Source organism: Pleurodeles waltl, chromosome 7 (genome assembly GCF_031143425.1).
Source record: "Pleurodeles waltl isolate 20211129_DDA chromosome 7, aPleWal1.hap1.20221129, whole genome shotgun sequence".
NCBI classification, from domain to species: domain Eukaryota; kingdom Metazoa; phylum Chordata; class Amphibia; order Caudata; family Salamandridae; genus Pleurodeles; species Pleurodeles waltl.
The window spans coordinates 434,418,453-434,435,082 of NC_090446.1; the positions used below are offsets into that span (position 1 = coordinate 434,418,453).

Genomic DNA, 16,630 nt, shown 5'->3' on the forward strand with positions numbered 1-16,630 from the left:
GCTTTGTCAGGTGAAGACGGTATCGGAGGCTTGCCGGATCCTGGGCCTGGAAGGAGATGCTAGGGGCTCGGACATGAGCCTAGGTCTGACAGGAGGAGATCGCCCGCGCTGGAGGAGGAAGGAGAGAAGAAGGAAGCAGCAGCGCCCCACGGAGTCGGAGTGGATACTGCAACGTCAGTCGGCATTGAGCAGTGTAGCGGCTGGGGACAAGTGCCTAGGGGGAGAAGGCGGGGGGCCCTTGCTCAGCAAGGGGTCATTATAGCGGGCTTGTGCCCTTGTGGGAGGGCCTGGGTGGCGGAGGCGGTGGACTCAACGGGCGATCTGGTGTGGTTCTACGGCCCAATGGAGACTTTCCTCTCTGGGATGGGTGCGAGAGGACTTTTTTGTTATGAGCACCTGTTGTGCATTTTAGATATAGGTTTAAATGCCTCCCTGTGGGATAGGTCATCATGGGCTCTATCGGGTTGGTCATGTTACTTGGAGTGGTGGAAATGCTGTTCTGAGTTTCGGCTCCTTAGTGGTTTCTCTCCCCTTCTGAGCGATTTTCTCCCCTTGATGGTATGACAATTAAGTGCTTAAGTTTGAATGTCCGTGGGCTTAACAACCCAACTAAGCGGTTAGCGATACTGTCCGCTCTGGAGAAATCGGGGAGCCATATCTGTCTACTACAAGAGATCCACTTGTTATATAGAGATACGTTCCGTATGCGATCCAGAGGGTTCCCTAGGCAGCTCTGGTCCTCAGCAACTACGAAACATGCGTGGGTGGCAATATTGCTCTCGAGATCATTTGCTGGGGAGATAGTGGGGAAGGTACATGAAGTCCCAGGTAGGTTCCTGGCTATTAGAATTAGACTCGGGGCCTTTTCTTTTACTATTGCTTCCCTCTATGCTCCGAATGCCCAGCAGGAGAATTTCCTGAGAGAGTCTGTTTCCCTTATACTCAGTTTGCCGGATAGTGCCATTTTGGTAGGGGGAGATTTTAATCTGGTGATGGATAACGAGCTTGACCACTCGGTCAGCGTTTTGGGCAGACTGGAGCTTTGTCGGCGTCAGTGGCTGGCGGAGTGTGGGTTGGAGGACGTATGGAGGAAATTGCATCCCACGCTCCGGGATTATTCCTTTTTCTCAGCTGCGACCAAGACATATGCATGGCTTCATCTTTTTTTGGCCTCGCATGAGTTTATGTCCCGGGTTCAGGAGGTTACGATTGAGCCTAGGGCTCTGACAGATCATGCACCTATCATGGTTGAACTGGCCATGGAGATAGGTCGCGTTGGAACTCCGAGCTGGCGCTTTAGGGACTCCCTGCTCCAGAGCGAGATAGTGGTGGACTCGCTTCGTCGTGCGATTAGGGAGTATATCAGCTTTAACGATGAGAGCAGTACTTCTGTGGAGACAGTGTGGGAGGCGCTAAAAGTGGTAGTGCGGGCGAGGTGATGGCATTATCGGCGAGGGATAATAGAGCGAGAAGGGAGGTGAGGGAGAGGCTTGAGCGCAGGGAAGCTGTCCTGGAGCGTTCCCATAAATCCACTGGGGCGCCTAGGATTTGGCGCGAATTAGAGAAGGTACGGCAGCAGCGGAAGCGACTGGACTGGGACAGGGCGGAGTATGCAGTAGCACGACTTAAGCACAAATACTATATCGGGAGCAATAGATGTGGGAAGCTATTGGCGCATCGGCTACGATCACAGCGTGAGGCGTCGGCGGTCAAGCTGATCCGGTCTTCTTTGGGCGAAGAGGTTTGCACGAGCGATCAGATTGCAGAGGCATTTGCGGGATTCTACTGGGGGTTGTATGCGGCGGATGAGCGGGATGATGCGCCCCTGGATTCTTATTTAGAGGGCATAGCAATTACTCCTCTTGGGGAGCGGGAGGCGTCTCTGCTGGACCAACAGATAAGACCGGAGGAGGTTATATCGGCTATCTCTCGCTTAAAGAGTGGGAAATCCCCTGGTCCTGATGGGTTCACAGCACTGTTTTATAAAACCTTTTGTGCTGAGCTCACCCCGCTCCTGGTGAGGCTTTTTAACTCCTTTCGGACGACGGGAATCCGGACGCCGAGTATGCTAGACGCTACCATTAGTGTTATACATAAACCGGGCAAAGACTCAGAGGAGTGCGCTTCATATAGGCTGATTTCGTTTCTGAATATTGACGCTAAGTTATTTACGGGGATCCTTGCTTACCGCCTTAATCCTTATATGCCGGGTCTCATTGATCTGGATCAGTCTGGGTTTATTCCGAATCGATAGTGTGGCGACAATACGAAGCGCCTTCTGCATTTATTAGATAAAATTGAGAGATCCTGTAGAGAGTCGCTTTTTTTCTCTGTCGACGCCGAAAAGGCATTCGATAGGGTTCATTGTCCATACTTATTCCGGGTCCTGGAGTGTTTCGGTCTGGGTCCGGGCTTTAGGTCTTGGATCCAGTGTGCTTATCGGTCCCCTAGAGCTGCGGTTAGAGTTAATGGTGTGCTTTCTGGGCCGTTCCTGGTGGAGCGCGGGACCAGGCAGGGGTGACCGCTTTCCCCCCTTTTGTTTGTGCTATATATGGAGCCCCTGGCTCAGCACTTGAGGGATAGTCCCTTGGTTTCTGGGGTGAAATTTGTCGGGGACCACCATCTTATTACTTTATATGCTGACGATGTTATCCTTACACTCGCAGAGCCTGCAACCTCTCTGCCTGCGCTTATGGAGATACTAGTTGAATTTAGCCAGGTATCGGGATTTAAATTGAACATGCAGAAATCTCAGGTCCTTGGTTTGTCCCTGAGCGCTGATCATGAGAAGGTTCTGAGGGCTCGGTATCCCTTTACTTGGTCGCCCTCACGCCTTTCCTATCTCGGGATTGAGTTGGCGACGTCTGCCGTTAAAACGGAAAGGGTGAACTACGCGAAGCTGGTTCGCGATGTGCAATGGGACCTGGAGTTGTGGGGGAGCCATAAATTGTCTTGGTTGGGCAGGGTGGCTGCGGTCAAGATGACAATCTTGCCGCGGATACTGCATATGTTTCAGGCTCTCCCGCTAGCCCCACCTCCTCCGACGATTGCCACCCTGCAGTTGGCGGTCTTGAGATTTATATGGGAGGGCCGCCCGGCGTGTCTTCCGCGGCAGGTTTTATATCATCCCAAGGGTAGGGGGGGTTGGCGATACCATGTCTTCTGAGATATTTTCAGGCTACACAGCTGCTCTTTCTGGTGGAGTGGAGTCGCGCTCTCACAGAGAAACATTGGTGTTTTATGGACCAAGCGGTGGCGGGTTCTCATATATGGAAGGAGCCTTGGCTCAGGCGCCGGCACAGGGCGGGAGGCCTTTACTCTTCCCCAATTACTGAATCAACGTTACGAGTATGGGATGCGGTTGCTAGTCGGTTAGGGCTGACTTCCTTTCCGTCCCCTATCACCCCCATAGGCGCGAACCCTGACTTTGAGCCTGGACTGCGTTTAGAGAGCCTGAGTCGCTGGTGTGAATGGGGTTGCAGGAGAGTAGGGCGTCTTTTTGACGAACAAGGGGTGTTGTCCTTCGACCAGATGCGAGAGGCATATGGCCTATTGGAGGCTGATAGATTGATGTATTATCAGGTTTGACACTGGGCTCTCTTGCCTGCGAATAGATCTCTGGTAGACAGGCCTCTTACACCATTTGAGAAAGGGCTGTTCCTAAAGAAGGATGATAAGAGACTTATTTCGGAGCTCTACCGGCTCTTGCAAGGGGAGGGCCGCCCGCCTAAGTCAAAAGGGCAGTTGCGATGGGAGAAGGAGCTGGAGAGAGAACTCTCAGATGAAGAATGGGATAGTATATTCTATAGAACACACCACACAGCAGCTGGGACAGAGACATCATATAAAGTAGCTTCATTCTGGTATTATACTCCAGCGCAGGTGCATGCATGGAATCGTGATAAGTCGGATCTTTGCTGGAGGGGGTGTGGAGCTACGGGTCCGCTCACACATTTGCTTTGGCACTGCCCTAAGCTGCATCGTTATTGGGAAAGCATAATCGATGATATTGATGCAGCGTTCCAAGTTAAGATCCCGAGATTCCCATCGTATATTTTATTGGGGTTGCCTGATCCCCTTACCTCCCCGTTACGGTCTTTAAAAGGGAGACAGATAGCCTTAGCACTTAACGCAGCACTGCAACTGATCCTAGGTCTCTGGGGTACAGATAGAGTTCCGACACGTATCTCATGGTTCCAGAAATTGTGGTTTATCTTGGCCATGGAGAAAATTACGCTAGCCTCCCAGCAGCGGGTTGGAGATTTGGGCGAGTTGTGGAGGCCGTTCCTTCGGATTCTCTCCGCAGAATTTACCGAGGTGACATACCCGTTATACCTGAAAGTGTTGAGGCTGATTTGAATTTTGGTTGGAGTGCTGGGGGGGAGGTTGGATGAGGGAGATGAGCTTGGATGATGAAAAGTGTCGAAGTGAGGAGAATTAGGAAGCTGACATGATTTATTGGAGGGAGGCATTGTTGAAGTGTTCATGTTTGTAATTTTATGTGTTTTCATCTGTGGGGCTGGTATTTCGGAGGATATGGGGCATTACCGGTGGATACACGATTCTGCAAAGAGAAGACTGGCTGGGTGGTTCCACGGGGTGTGATCCTCTGATTACGATAGAGACTATTGCGGGAAGATCTGAGACTACTATTGTGCTGATATGTGCATTTATGTCCTACGATGAGCTATGTTTGTATGTTTTATTTTCCTTTTCTTAAATACAATAAACTGATTTGATCCTAAAGTATTAGAGAGGTTCAACATCCCCCATGACTACATACGCTGGGTTCGGTTATCATACACCTCCCCGACAGCAAGGGCACGCACTGGATAGAACATCTCAGATACCTAACATGTACAAAGAGGCACCAGGCAAGGATACCCACTATCCCCCTTACTGTTCATTGTGGCGATAGAACCACTAGCCTGCAGGCTACGACAAGACGGTATAGACTGGGGAATAAGCACACCTGGGACCAATCACACAGTATCACTATATGCAGACAACATTATTTTTTATGTGAAAGATATGAGACAGAACCTGGGCACTATAGCATAAATATTCCAAAAATTCACACCACTATCAGGACTATCTATAAACTTTGACAAATCAGTGGCGTTCTCCCTCACTGGCCCAGATCCGAGAAATACAATAACATTCGGCCACAAACAACTACAGCTAGCCTCAGATACATTCCGATACCTCGGCATACAAATGTATCGCACCCCAATAGATCTAATGGAAGGTAATTTACTAAAAGCGATGGCTTCACTCAGATCACAGATACAATTTTGGACATCACTACCAATATCAGTCGCGGGTAAGCTCGCCCTGGCCAAGATGGTAATGCTACCCCGCTTGCTATATTATTTTATGAATTTACCAATGAAAATCCCAGAAATACACTTCAAAACCCTCAACTCAATGCTAATCGACCTGATCTGGGGAGGGGTAGACGCCGTATAGGCCTAACCAAACTGCAGATGCCAACAGAGAGAGGAGGCATGGGCGCGCCTGACTTTAAGGCTTATTGTTTGGCAGGTCAACTGCAATGGCTGGCATATTGGCTAGCCGGAAGAAATTTACAAGAAATCGAGTACACCCAAGAAATGTTAGATAAAGGGCATATGCATGCCCTTTTATGTCCTGGCTTCCAAGCCCCGAGGCAGCTACCACTCTTATTACGAATAGCTCTACAATACTGGAAAACAGCACTCAAATACAACTAAAACAATCCCGTACTCCCCCATTATTCCACTTCTGGGCCTACCAGTAAACACAGGTATACTATCCCAACGACAACTACAGAAGTGGTCACAGGAAGGCGTAGACACAGTAGGATCATTCTTCAAAGACCAGCAATTATTAGTACACACGGACTTCACACATGAACACAACTTGACTGCATCGCTTTTTCTTTTACATGCCACCATACTGCATTATATTAAAAATCACTGGGCCCAAGACAATAAAGAACCCCCTACCCATGAACTTGTAAACGCTGTTTACACAGTAGGACATGGTAGACATTTAATAAAATGGCTGTACCGTAGGTTGAGGACTCATTTATCATCGCCCCTAGCCCAACTGAAGACTAGATGGGAGACAGATGTTGGCAAAGAACTTTCAGAGGATGACTGGGAGACAATACTGAAATACCCTAGTCAAATACCACGGAATACCAGATTTAAATTTATACAGTATGCTATTTTATACAGGGCATATCTCACACCGCACAAGATACACTTGCTATATCCCGACGCATCACCAAGCTGCCCCATACGTGGTACTGAAGAGGCAGACTTATTACACATGCTTTGGAGTTGCCCAGCTATCGCTCATTATTGGAGCAGTGTAACAAATGTTTTGGAAAAAGTAGCGGGCGCACCTATGTGCCAGACAGTGGAGGCCTGCCTGCTGGGTTTGTTCCCACGTCCAAAGAAGGTAAAGGCACTACCACGGCTAACAAACCTAGCACTCATACTAGCAAAACGCTTACTAACCAAACGCTGGAAAGCTGCAGCGCCCCCCCCCCCCAGGTGACACAGTGGTGTGCAGAGATGCTAGACTGGGGAAAAGCAGAAAGTACAGCTCTTAAAAGAGAAGAAAGTAGAGGAATGAGAAATTACCACTTGGCTGACGAATGGGATGAAATATTAGAGAATTTTGTTACAATATGCAGAACAGAAGGATTTGAAATTACTACATAGTGATGCCTCTAGATAAATGAACAATGAGCGACGCAAAATTCTTAATCCTAGAATGCTTCCCCCAGGTGACAGTTATGTATGCTTAAACAAGCACATGCAACACATTATCCCAAGATATAACCAAAAGCAGTGGTCAAAGTAAAGGTACATACACTTTATCCCTCATAGAAAAGATCGTTGATATCAGATTTAGGTTAAGTTTAATAAGTTAAAGTTGAAACCAAATCAGATAAATGGTAGAACATGATGATTAAAGGTTACATACTATGGCAGACTAATGTGCGCCATTTCACAGCTGAGAAGCTTATACTGTATCAAATGGAGGACTTTATATACCAAACCTGAAATGTTAGCTCTCAAAGTCACTTGTGCGGCCAGCAGGGCTGGATCTATGTCTATTTTCATGCAAAAATGCCTAATGTAATATATGTAACGTACTGAAAATGTCAATAAAAAAGATTTTCCAAAACAAAACTGGCCACCTAAGGGTTTGTGCTGCAGGGGGTTGTGCCTACTTGTCCTAAGGACAAAATAAACATTAAAACTTGCTGCCCTTGACCCCAAACAATATGCCCCGGGCGTCAGACGATAGAAATTCCACATCCCTGCCTAGTAATAAATTCAAATCTCGCCTTCCCGGCACACTTATTAAATGATTCATGATTAGCCTTAAAGAAAAACTAGAAACATTTGGAATACGCTTGTCACAAGCACTATTCTCAAGAGGATAAAGCAAAGCTTAAGAAGGCATTGAGGGACTACCATAAGACATGATGGGATGCTCGTGCTGGCAGTTTTACTATTCTGATAAAATTGCCCCAGCCCAAAATTCTTCTAAAGGAATTTTTTGAAGTGTGGAGTCTTCGTTGTTTTCAGCTACAGCTTTGCTACAGCTTTGCCTTGCCACTACCTTCTCTCTCTCAGAAATACTGTAACAAACGCGCTGATGCTTTTTTTTTTTTTAAATATAAAAAGGTGCCATATGTTCAGGCTTCCTTAAATGCTACTTTGACTTAAGAAGACACTATAGTTTATTCTAAATTCTCTGAATCTTCATTGATATCCTTCCATCCCACTGACAGCACCAGTCAGTCTGCACCAATTTCTTGGCTCTTTTAAATGCTATTAAGTCAGGTTTTCTTTCGGATCCATTGCCACCTGGAATCCTGCGAATGGTGAACTCCACTGTCTCCCCATTTCTGGTAAATCTACTTAACATCTCCCTGTCAAATGGTTCTGTTCCACGGGCCTTGGAATCATGCGATGGTGATACCCTCACTGAAATTGGAGGTTTCAGACTGGACTAATTGTCGCCCTCGCTGCTCCTTGAAAAGCATATTAATCGCCAACTGTCAGCTTTTTTGGAGATTAACAACTTGCTTTACCTCTCGAATCAGGATTCTGGCTTGAACTAGCATGTAAACTGTGCTTCTAGGTGTAACTGAGCACTTCAAACTACAGAGGACAGAGGTAGAACAACTGCTCTTATGCTTCTGGACTTAAGCGCCATATTTGATATAGTGCCACATCAGATGCTCCTCCAAAGTTTATCTGACTTTGGTACACCGGGCCTCACCCATTCATGTTTTCAGTTTTTTTTAAGGACTGCTCCTTTTAAGTGATCTCGAAACCCCACGAATATCCGTTTCTAATGTTACCTTAAAGAGTTCCTCAGTGCTCCTCCTTGAGGCCTACTTTGTTTAATATATATATGTCCGCCGTCTGTCAGACATAGCAGAAGTACAAGGCCTGATACTTTTCTGCTATACAAATGATACACAAGTCATATCATTTTCTGCTGAGGATGACCTTGCATCACCTCAGCTTGTTCCTTGTTTCATGAGGTTGCGAGCTGGATGAGGAACAACTGCTTAAAACTAAATGGAAACGACCGATGTTCTACTAGTGGGTAATCAGCCTTGTTTTTTGGGCCCCCGTTGCTAGCCGGATGAATTGGGCTCTTGTTCGGCTCCCATCAAGCGAATAAAGATCTTGGCTTCTGGCTGGGTGATAAACGTACTATGGATGAACAACGGTTTAAGGCCTGTTGCTTTAACATCCTTGGATGCTTGAGGGAAATACTTTGGCTTTTACCTTCCTCCACTCAGAGAATGATTGCGCAGGCCTGATGTATTTCCAGGCTTAAATACAGCAATGTTCTTCACCTTGGCGCTACTAAATCATTAACGAAGAGGCCAGATTGTTCAGAATGTTGCAGCATACCTTTTAGGTTACAAACCTAAACCTGCATTTGTGTCCCTCCATCTTCGGCAGTAGCACTGGCCCCCAAGCTAAACATGTTCAATTTGAGGCGCTATGCTATATACACAAAGCTTTGACTTACTCTGGACCATATATATTTAAGGTTGGGGCAGCCGTGCTCTTTACAGATCCGAAGAGAGAGAACGTACCAACTGTGACCGATGTGGTGGTAGGAGTCTGGAATAAGCTTAACAGATAAATGAGGTGTAATAGCAGATTGATCCCCACAGTACAAGTGGTTAGGAACCAAGCTAAAGGTGGTGGCCTCCCTAACAGGTTTTAGGCAAATGGAAAGCATTGGGATATTTAAAGTGCATGAAGTGTGGGATGCAAAAGGCATGGTGCCATTCATACATCTGCAGGCCAAATAAGACACTGACCTAACGCAGATCTATAGACATCTGCATCTAAAACTTATTTTGTTATCAAGTATCAGACTTGACAAAAACACTGTGGAAGAATCTCCTCTAGAGAGGGGAATGTTGGCTGCTAACAAACCTAGGAAGGAAGTATTCGTAATGCATCCCTTAAGGTTAACAGAATCATTAGCAGAATGGCATGCCAGATCTCAAGGTTATTGTAGCAGGCTGGCCTGGTTTGTAGTGGTTACCTTATGTACTTACACCTTATTCCAGGTCCTATTATCCTTTATTAGTGAAGTAGTAGTGTCCTAGCAGCTTAGGCTGATAGAGGTAGCTATAGCAGCTTAGGCTGAACTAGGAGACATGCAAAACTCATGCAATACCACTTATAGTTACACAGTACCTATTCACAAGTAAAGATAATACTCAGTGTTACCAAACATAAAGGTAGTTTATTTGGGTGACACAGTACCAAAAATATTTTAGAGGCAATACTCCTTCTGGAGGTAAGTATTATACACTATATATACACTAGACTCCAAAATAAGCTAAGTAATTAGACATAGGATAGTGCAAACAATAGGAAATGCTATAGAATGCAATCAGAGAAAATAGGTCTAGCGGCAACACAAACCATATACTAAGAAAGTGGAATGTGATTCATGACTTCCCCCATAGACAAGGGTAGTGTGTGCAGAATCGCTGGGAGAGTAAGAATACAGTAAAGGTAAATATATTACCCCACCCCAGAGCCCAGAAAAGTAGGAGTAAAGTACTGCAAGTTTCCTTAGGACACACTACACCTCGTGATTGGAATATTGCAGTAACCAACCAAGTCTGCAAATAACAACTGCTAGATTCCTGGTTCTGAAGACCTGCAAAAGAAGGGGACCACGTCCAGAAGTTGAAAGAAGTTCCAGGAAGGGCAGGAACCCCGGCCAGCCCAGAACAGGGTGTAAAAAAAGAGCCCTTGGTTGGACGAAGTCTGCAGGAATGCACCCTAGGAAGATGCCATCGGGTTTCTTCATGATGCAAAGGATGTCCCACGAAGTGACGATGGATGCAGACGTGATTTAGTGTTGGATGTCGCCAACAAGCCTTGGTTACGACAAAAAAGCGTTTTGTGTCAAAATGACGCTGGCTGGACCCAGGAGGGACCTGGAGGCCTCAACTCTGTGTGAGGAGGAAGAGGGGGCTCTCAGCACTCAGGATGCCAGGCAGCACCCATGGGAATCCCAGGACACGGGGACAAAGGAGGTGCAAAACGCAGTTAGTGCAGCACAACGAAGGAAGGTCCCACGCCGCCGGAGAACAACTCAGCAAGTTGAGCATTGCAGGATGGAGTGCTGGGGACCTGGGCCAGGCTGTGCATGAAGGAATTTTGCAAATAGTGCACAGAGGCCTCAGAAGGTGAAGAAGACGCAGTACACAGGGGTACCATCGCTTTCTGGGTAGGCAAGGTCTTACCTCCTCCAAATTGCGTCAGCAGGACCTCAGGACAATCTATGTCGATGATGTCCACCCTCTGTGTCCTTAGGAGCACGCCCGTCGCTGTGAGAGGAATCCAAGGGTACTGGTCGTCATCTTGTAAGGTGCCTGCGTGAGCAGGAGAGTGACTCTGCCACCCCACAGGAGATTTCTTCAAGCCTTCTGGTGCAGGATGAAGGCAGGGAGTCTCCAGAGCGTGCACACTGTGGAAAATGTTGCAGTTGCTGGCTGGAGCTGAAGTTGAAGTTGCAGAGGAAAAGTATCCCTTGTGGATACTTTGTTTCTGTTACAGAGGTTCCTGGAGCAGGCTGCAGTTGATCCGAGGTCAGAGGATGAAGCAGTAGTTGCAGAGGATCCCTGAAGGAAACTTGCAAGCAGAATCTGAAGAGAACCCACAGGAGAGACCCTAAATAGCCCCGAGAGGGGGATTGGCTACCTTATCAGGTAAGGACCTATCAGGAGGGGTCTCTGACATCACCTGCTGGCACTGGCCACTCAGAGCCCTCCAGAGTGCCCCACACCTTACAAAGTAGGATAGCTGAAGTCTGGGACACACTGGAGGAGCACTGGCACCACCCCTAGGGTGGTGATGGACAGGGGAGTGGTCACTCCACTTTCCTTTGTCCAGTTTCATGCTGGAGCAGGGGACAAGGGGTCCCTGAACCAGTGTAGACTGGTTTATGCAAGGAGGGCACCATCTGTGTCCTTCAAAGCATTTCCAGAGGCTGGGGTAGGCTACCCCTCCCCAGCCTGTAACACCTATTTCAAAAGGGAGAGGGTGTAACACCCTGCTCTCAGAGGAAATGCTTTGTTCTGCCTTCCTGGGACTGAGCTGCTCAGACCCCAGGAAGGCATAACCCTGTCTGTGAGGTGGCAGCAGCTGTAGCTGCAGTGCAAACCTCAGAGAACTGGTTTGGCAGTACTGGCGGTCCATAGTGTAGCCCCCAGGATGCATGGAATTGGCTCCCCAATACCAGATTTGGAATGGGGGATAATTCCTTGATCTTAGATGTGTTACATGGCCATATTCGGAGTTACCATTGTGAAGCTACATATAGGTAGTGACCTATATGTAGTGCACACATGTAATGGTGTCCCCGCACTCACAAAGTCCTGTGAAGTGGCCTTGAACTATGTGGGGACACCTTTGCTAGTGCAAGGGTGCCCTCACACTTAGTAACTTTGCACCTAACCTTCAGCAAGTGAAGGTTAAACATATGGGTGACTTATAAGTTACTTAAGTGCAGTGAAAATGGCTGTGAAATAACATGTGCTTTATTTCACGCAGGCTGCAATGGCAGGCCTGTGCAAGGGGTTGTCTGAGCTCCGTATGGGTGGCAAAAGAAATGCTGCAGCCTATATGGATCTCTTGGAACCCCAATGCCCTGGCTACCTAGGTGCCATATACTAGGGACTTATAAGGGCGGTCCAGTGTGCCAATTGAAATTGGTAAATGAAGTCACTAGCTTACAGTGACAAATTTAAAATCAAAGAGAGCATAAGCACTAAGGTTCTGATTATCAGAGCCTCAGTGACACAGTCAAGCACTATACAAACACACACATTAGGCCATAAACTATGAGCATTGGGGTCCTGACCAGCAGGATCCAAGTGAGAGAGGCAAAACCATACTGACACATAGGTAAAAATGGGGGTAACATGCCAAGAAAGATGGTACTTTCCTACAGGTATGTGGGCCCAAGCTATATTGGGGTTCTCAAAGACCAGATCTTTGTGGTTTGGAAACCCTGCTAATCACAAAATCGCAGAGCTTTTAACTGCAAAACAGCTTTTTTGATATATTTGGAACCTTTTTTGCAAGTTTGAAAAGCATTTCCGACGTACAAAATTGGATTTACTGACCCATACAGAATCATGAACAACCCACCATCTTTTCTGGGAATGTGGAGAGTGAACTTAGATGGACTGTTCTAAGGTAAGATGGCAGTGCCTTAATTGAGCTTTTAAATGAACTGCCCGTCAACTGCTAAGGCTGGGTCATCTTGCATAGGTGGGTTGCCCTGAGGCTAAAAGGCACTGCAGTATTTGTCTCTGTAAATCAGTGCTACCTGTCTGTTTGATTACTTCACTTTTTTCGGTTAAAAAAAGGAAGCATTAGAAATCTTCTGCGGCTAGTGACAAATTTGTTAATTTACAGGTTAATTTGCTGTTTTCTATCTAGCAAACTCTTTTTGGTAGGCATGTGTTTATAATAAGAAATTGTCTTGTGAAAAGTGTTACTTCTCACAGGAAGAGCTATTTACTTTTCATAAGTTATTTGAAGATTGATGTGATTGATAACCAGTGTTACAATTAAGTTACTTTTCCCTTCATGACAATTCCTTTCACTGTAGCACTCCCTTTAGGATGTTTTCTCTTATTGTTTCTAAATCTCACACTTCTTCCTCTTCAGGATATGTTGATGCGGGTTGTGTGTCACAGGTGAGGTATTCCCGCACATCCAAGGTGAAGGCCTTGCTAGAGGAAGGCATTGAAACCCTCCGGTCCCTTAAACTATCAAGCATGCAATGGGTTCGTCTTTTACCAGAAGCAGGGATCAGTGTCAACCGCAGCAGCCGGATCAGGTGAGAATTTTGCAGATCATATCCATATCAACGCCTTGGAATCTTCACAAACACTTGTGTATGGTAACACAACCTAACATGAATAATAACCAGCGCTACAATACAAATCCTAATCTGCCACTTCTCAAAGTGAATCCTAGCCCACCACATACCACAATGTAAATTGTAACCAGTCCTTATTATGAATTGTGAACAATCTCCACAGTATGAATCCTAACCAACACTTCCCTAAGTTGGTCATAATTGCTTTTATCTTGACAACCTGCACTTAGCATGAATCTTAAACTGAACCATATGAATCCAAGCCAATCCCACATTATGAAGCTTAACTGTTCCTCCACTAAATTAATCAAAGTCAGCCTCCCAGATATGATTGGGAACCAGCATTTTGCAATATGATTCCCAACACGATTATGTCATATGAATCTCCTCAAGAAGCCCTCCCCCTTGAATCAGCATGGGGGAGGGGTTCTTGTGAAGCGAGCTGCAGTCAGATGCACAATATCCATAGACGTATAGTGGCGATCCTATCAGAGGGGGAGGAGGAGGTTGACGGAGCTGCCTCTCTCCATGCCTAGCTGCTGAGCAAGCCACAGACTAAGGCGGGGGCCATGGGGGAGGAAGCAGAAGAGCCTGGCCTAGCTAGATCTTAGAGCCTGTTTTCTCGCAGAGAGAAGTGCGGGTCGTTTAAGCCGCAGGAGATTGAAATCCAGCACATGAGTAGGAGGTGGAGGGGAGCACGGCTTGGCCCATGTATAGAGAAAAAGGACCTCATCAAATACAATTTTAATACACTGCTAATATGGACTGATCACTCCATCCTCCACTTCTAAATTAACATACCTCAAGTCAACACCCCTACCAGGGTCAGCATTCCAGGCTGCAGCTGGGACAATATCACAGAAGCAGATTGGCTCAGCGTCTTCAGCACAGCCTAGCCCCACAGACAGCTTCAACAAGGACATTAACAACTTCAACAACTGGATCAAGAATTGTGTAGACTCCCTTGCACTCATTATACCCAACAAGCATAGTAGATCATAGAAGCAGGCCATCTGATACACAGAAGACCTCCGAGATACCAAACAACACTGTAAACAGCCAGAAAGGAATGAAGAGCCAGCCACAACACACCAACATAACTAAATACAAGTCTGCACTCAGACGCTATCACCAGCAAATGAGACACCAAGAAAAAAGCCGTAGTGGACCGCATTGAACAAGTCTCCAATGCTGCAAGGAGATCTTCTCGATCATTAAGGATTTCACTGCGCCTTCAGCCACTGCCACCAACATAGCTACCTACCAGGAACCTTGTGACAACATATCCAACTTCTTCCACAGTAAAATCTCAATACAGCAGTTTCATACACCATACCTACCGCAGAGAACTTGTTGCTAACCTAGCCACCACCAACCAAGACGGCAACCTGACCGAATGGACAACCTTCACCAGAAACATCACAGTGTCAGTCATGCAGACCATCCACTCAGGGGTACAAAATAACCCATGCCCCCAACACATCTACATCCTGGGAACATCACCAATGAGCACCACCCTGTCCCACATCATCAACACCTCCATCATGTCTGCCACTTTCCTGGATGAATGGAAACCGCAGAAATCAACGCCCTCCTCAAGAAGCCCACAGCCAACCCGTATCCAGCCAAAGTGATTGGGATGGCCATCAGCAAGCAACTTACAACCAACCTCAAACTTCACAATCTTCTAGAAAACACTGAATCAAGATTCAGAAAGAACCACAACATAAAAAAAATATTAATCGTTGCAACTGATGATTCAAATCATTCTGGACTGAGGAGAAAAAGCAGCCCTCATCCTCCTCAACCTCTGTACTGTCTTTGACACTTTCTTCCATAGCACCTTCATTGGAAGCCTCCATAAGATTGGTACACAAGGATCTGCTCTCAGATGTCTCTTTTCCTTCCTCTTGGAAAGAACCCAAAGGGTCAGGCTGCCGCCCTTCACATCAGAGACCAAGAAATTGCTATGCGGAGTGCCACAGGGATCGTCCCTCAGCCCCTTCCTTTTCAACATATGCATGACACCGCTCGCCGACATCATCCCATCACAAGACACCACTATCATCTCCTACGCCGATGACACTCAACTCATCCTCTCCCTGATAGACAAAACAACCACGGCCCGAACCAACTTCATCAACTGCATAACCTTGGTAGCAGACTGGATGTGAACTAACTGCCTGTAGCTCAGCTCCGACAAGACAGAAGTACTAGTCTTCAGCAACAAGACTTTACCTTGGGAGTCCACCTGGGGTCTGTCGGAGCTAGGACCAACATCCACACACCACCCAAGAAATCTAGGGATCATCCTAGACAACAAGCACAACCTCACGGCTAAAATCAACTTAGTATGCTCCTCCTGCTTCCACACCCTAAGAAAAATGCTGCAAAAAATCTCCAAATGGTTACCTCAGAGCACCGGATGGACCGTCATGCAAGCCCTACTCACCTGCAGGCTGGACTACAGCAACACTCTCTACACTGGAATCTCCAAAGAACTCTTACACAGACTCCAGACCATCCAGCACACTGCTGCAAGTCTCACACGCTGCACATACATCACGACGCACCTCAGGAAGCTTCAATGGCTCCCCATTCGCAAGAGCAGCCAATTCAAACAGCCCAAGTGCACATCCAAAGCCCTCCACAACACAGGATCAGAATACCTGAACAGCTGCATACACTTTCACCAATCAACCAGACACCTACTCTCTGCCTCACTTTCACTCGCACACATTCCTCACATCTGTAAAAGCAAAACTGGAGGTCACTCTCCTACATCGCACCCAAGACAAGGAATAACCTCCCTCAACACATATGAGCCTACTTCTCACTTCCTGAGTTCTGCAAGAAGCTGAAGACTTGGCTCTTCGTATTGTCGCGTGGGCTCTCATTATCCTAAATGAGACTACTGGATTTCTAGGCAGCAGGATCGATCACGGTGTGGGGGACTGAGTCTGACCCACGTGTAAGGAACTCTGTCACCTTAAATCCGTTTTTTGCTCTGGCTAACTAGCAGTGCCTCATTTCTCCCAAGGGGAAGAGATGATTGGGCAGCCGAGCGCATGACATCTTTGGAACTTCTCAGGGAAGTCGTGGTCACTCAGATCCAAACCAACTCTCTCATTTACAGTATGATCTCATATACAAATGACAAAGGCAGTATAAGTTTTAT

At 46.8% G+C, this 16,630-nt stretch overlaps 1 protein-coding gene across 11 annotated transcripts in view; it reads left to right on the top strand.

Moving 5' to 3' along the window:
• The window catches only part of MTO1 (mitochondrial tRNA translation optimization 1), a 1,525,874-nt gene that overhangs the window by 1,103,881 nt on the left and 405,363 nt on the right, over positions 1-16,630 (top strand). For all 11 annotated transcript variants that reach the window (XR_011205509.1, XR_011205508.1, XM_069243966.1 and 8 more), the window contains one exon: positions 13,239-13,410. Coding sequence is in view for 9 of the 11 variants with exons in the window: in XM_069243966.1 (XP_069100067.1) it covers positions 13,239-13,410 (172 nt within the window). In the remaining 2 variants the exon portion in view is untranslated. The remainder of the gene's footprint in view (positions 1-13,238; positions 13,411-16,630) is intronic.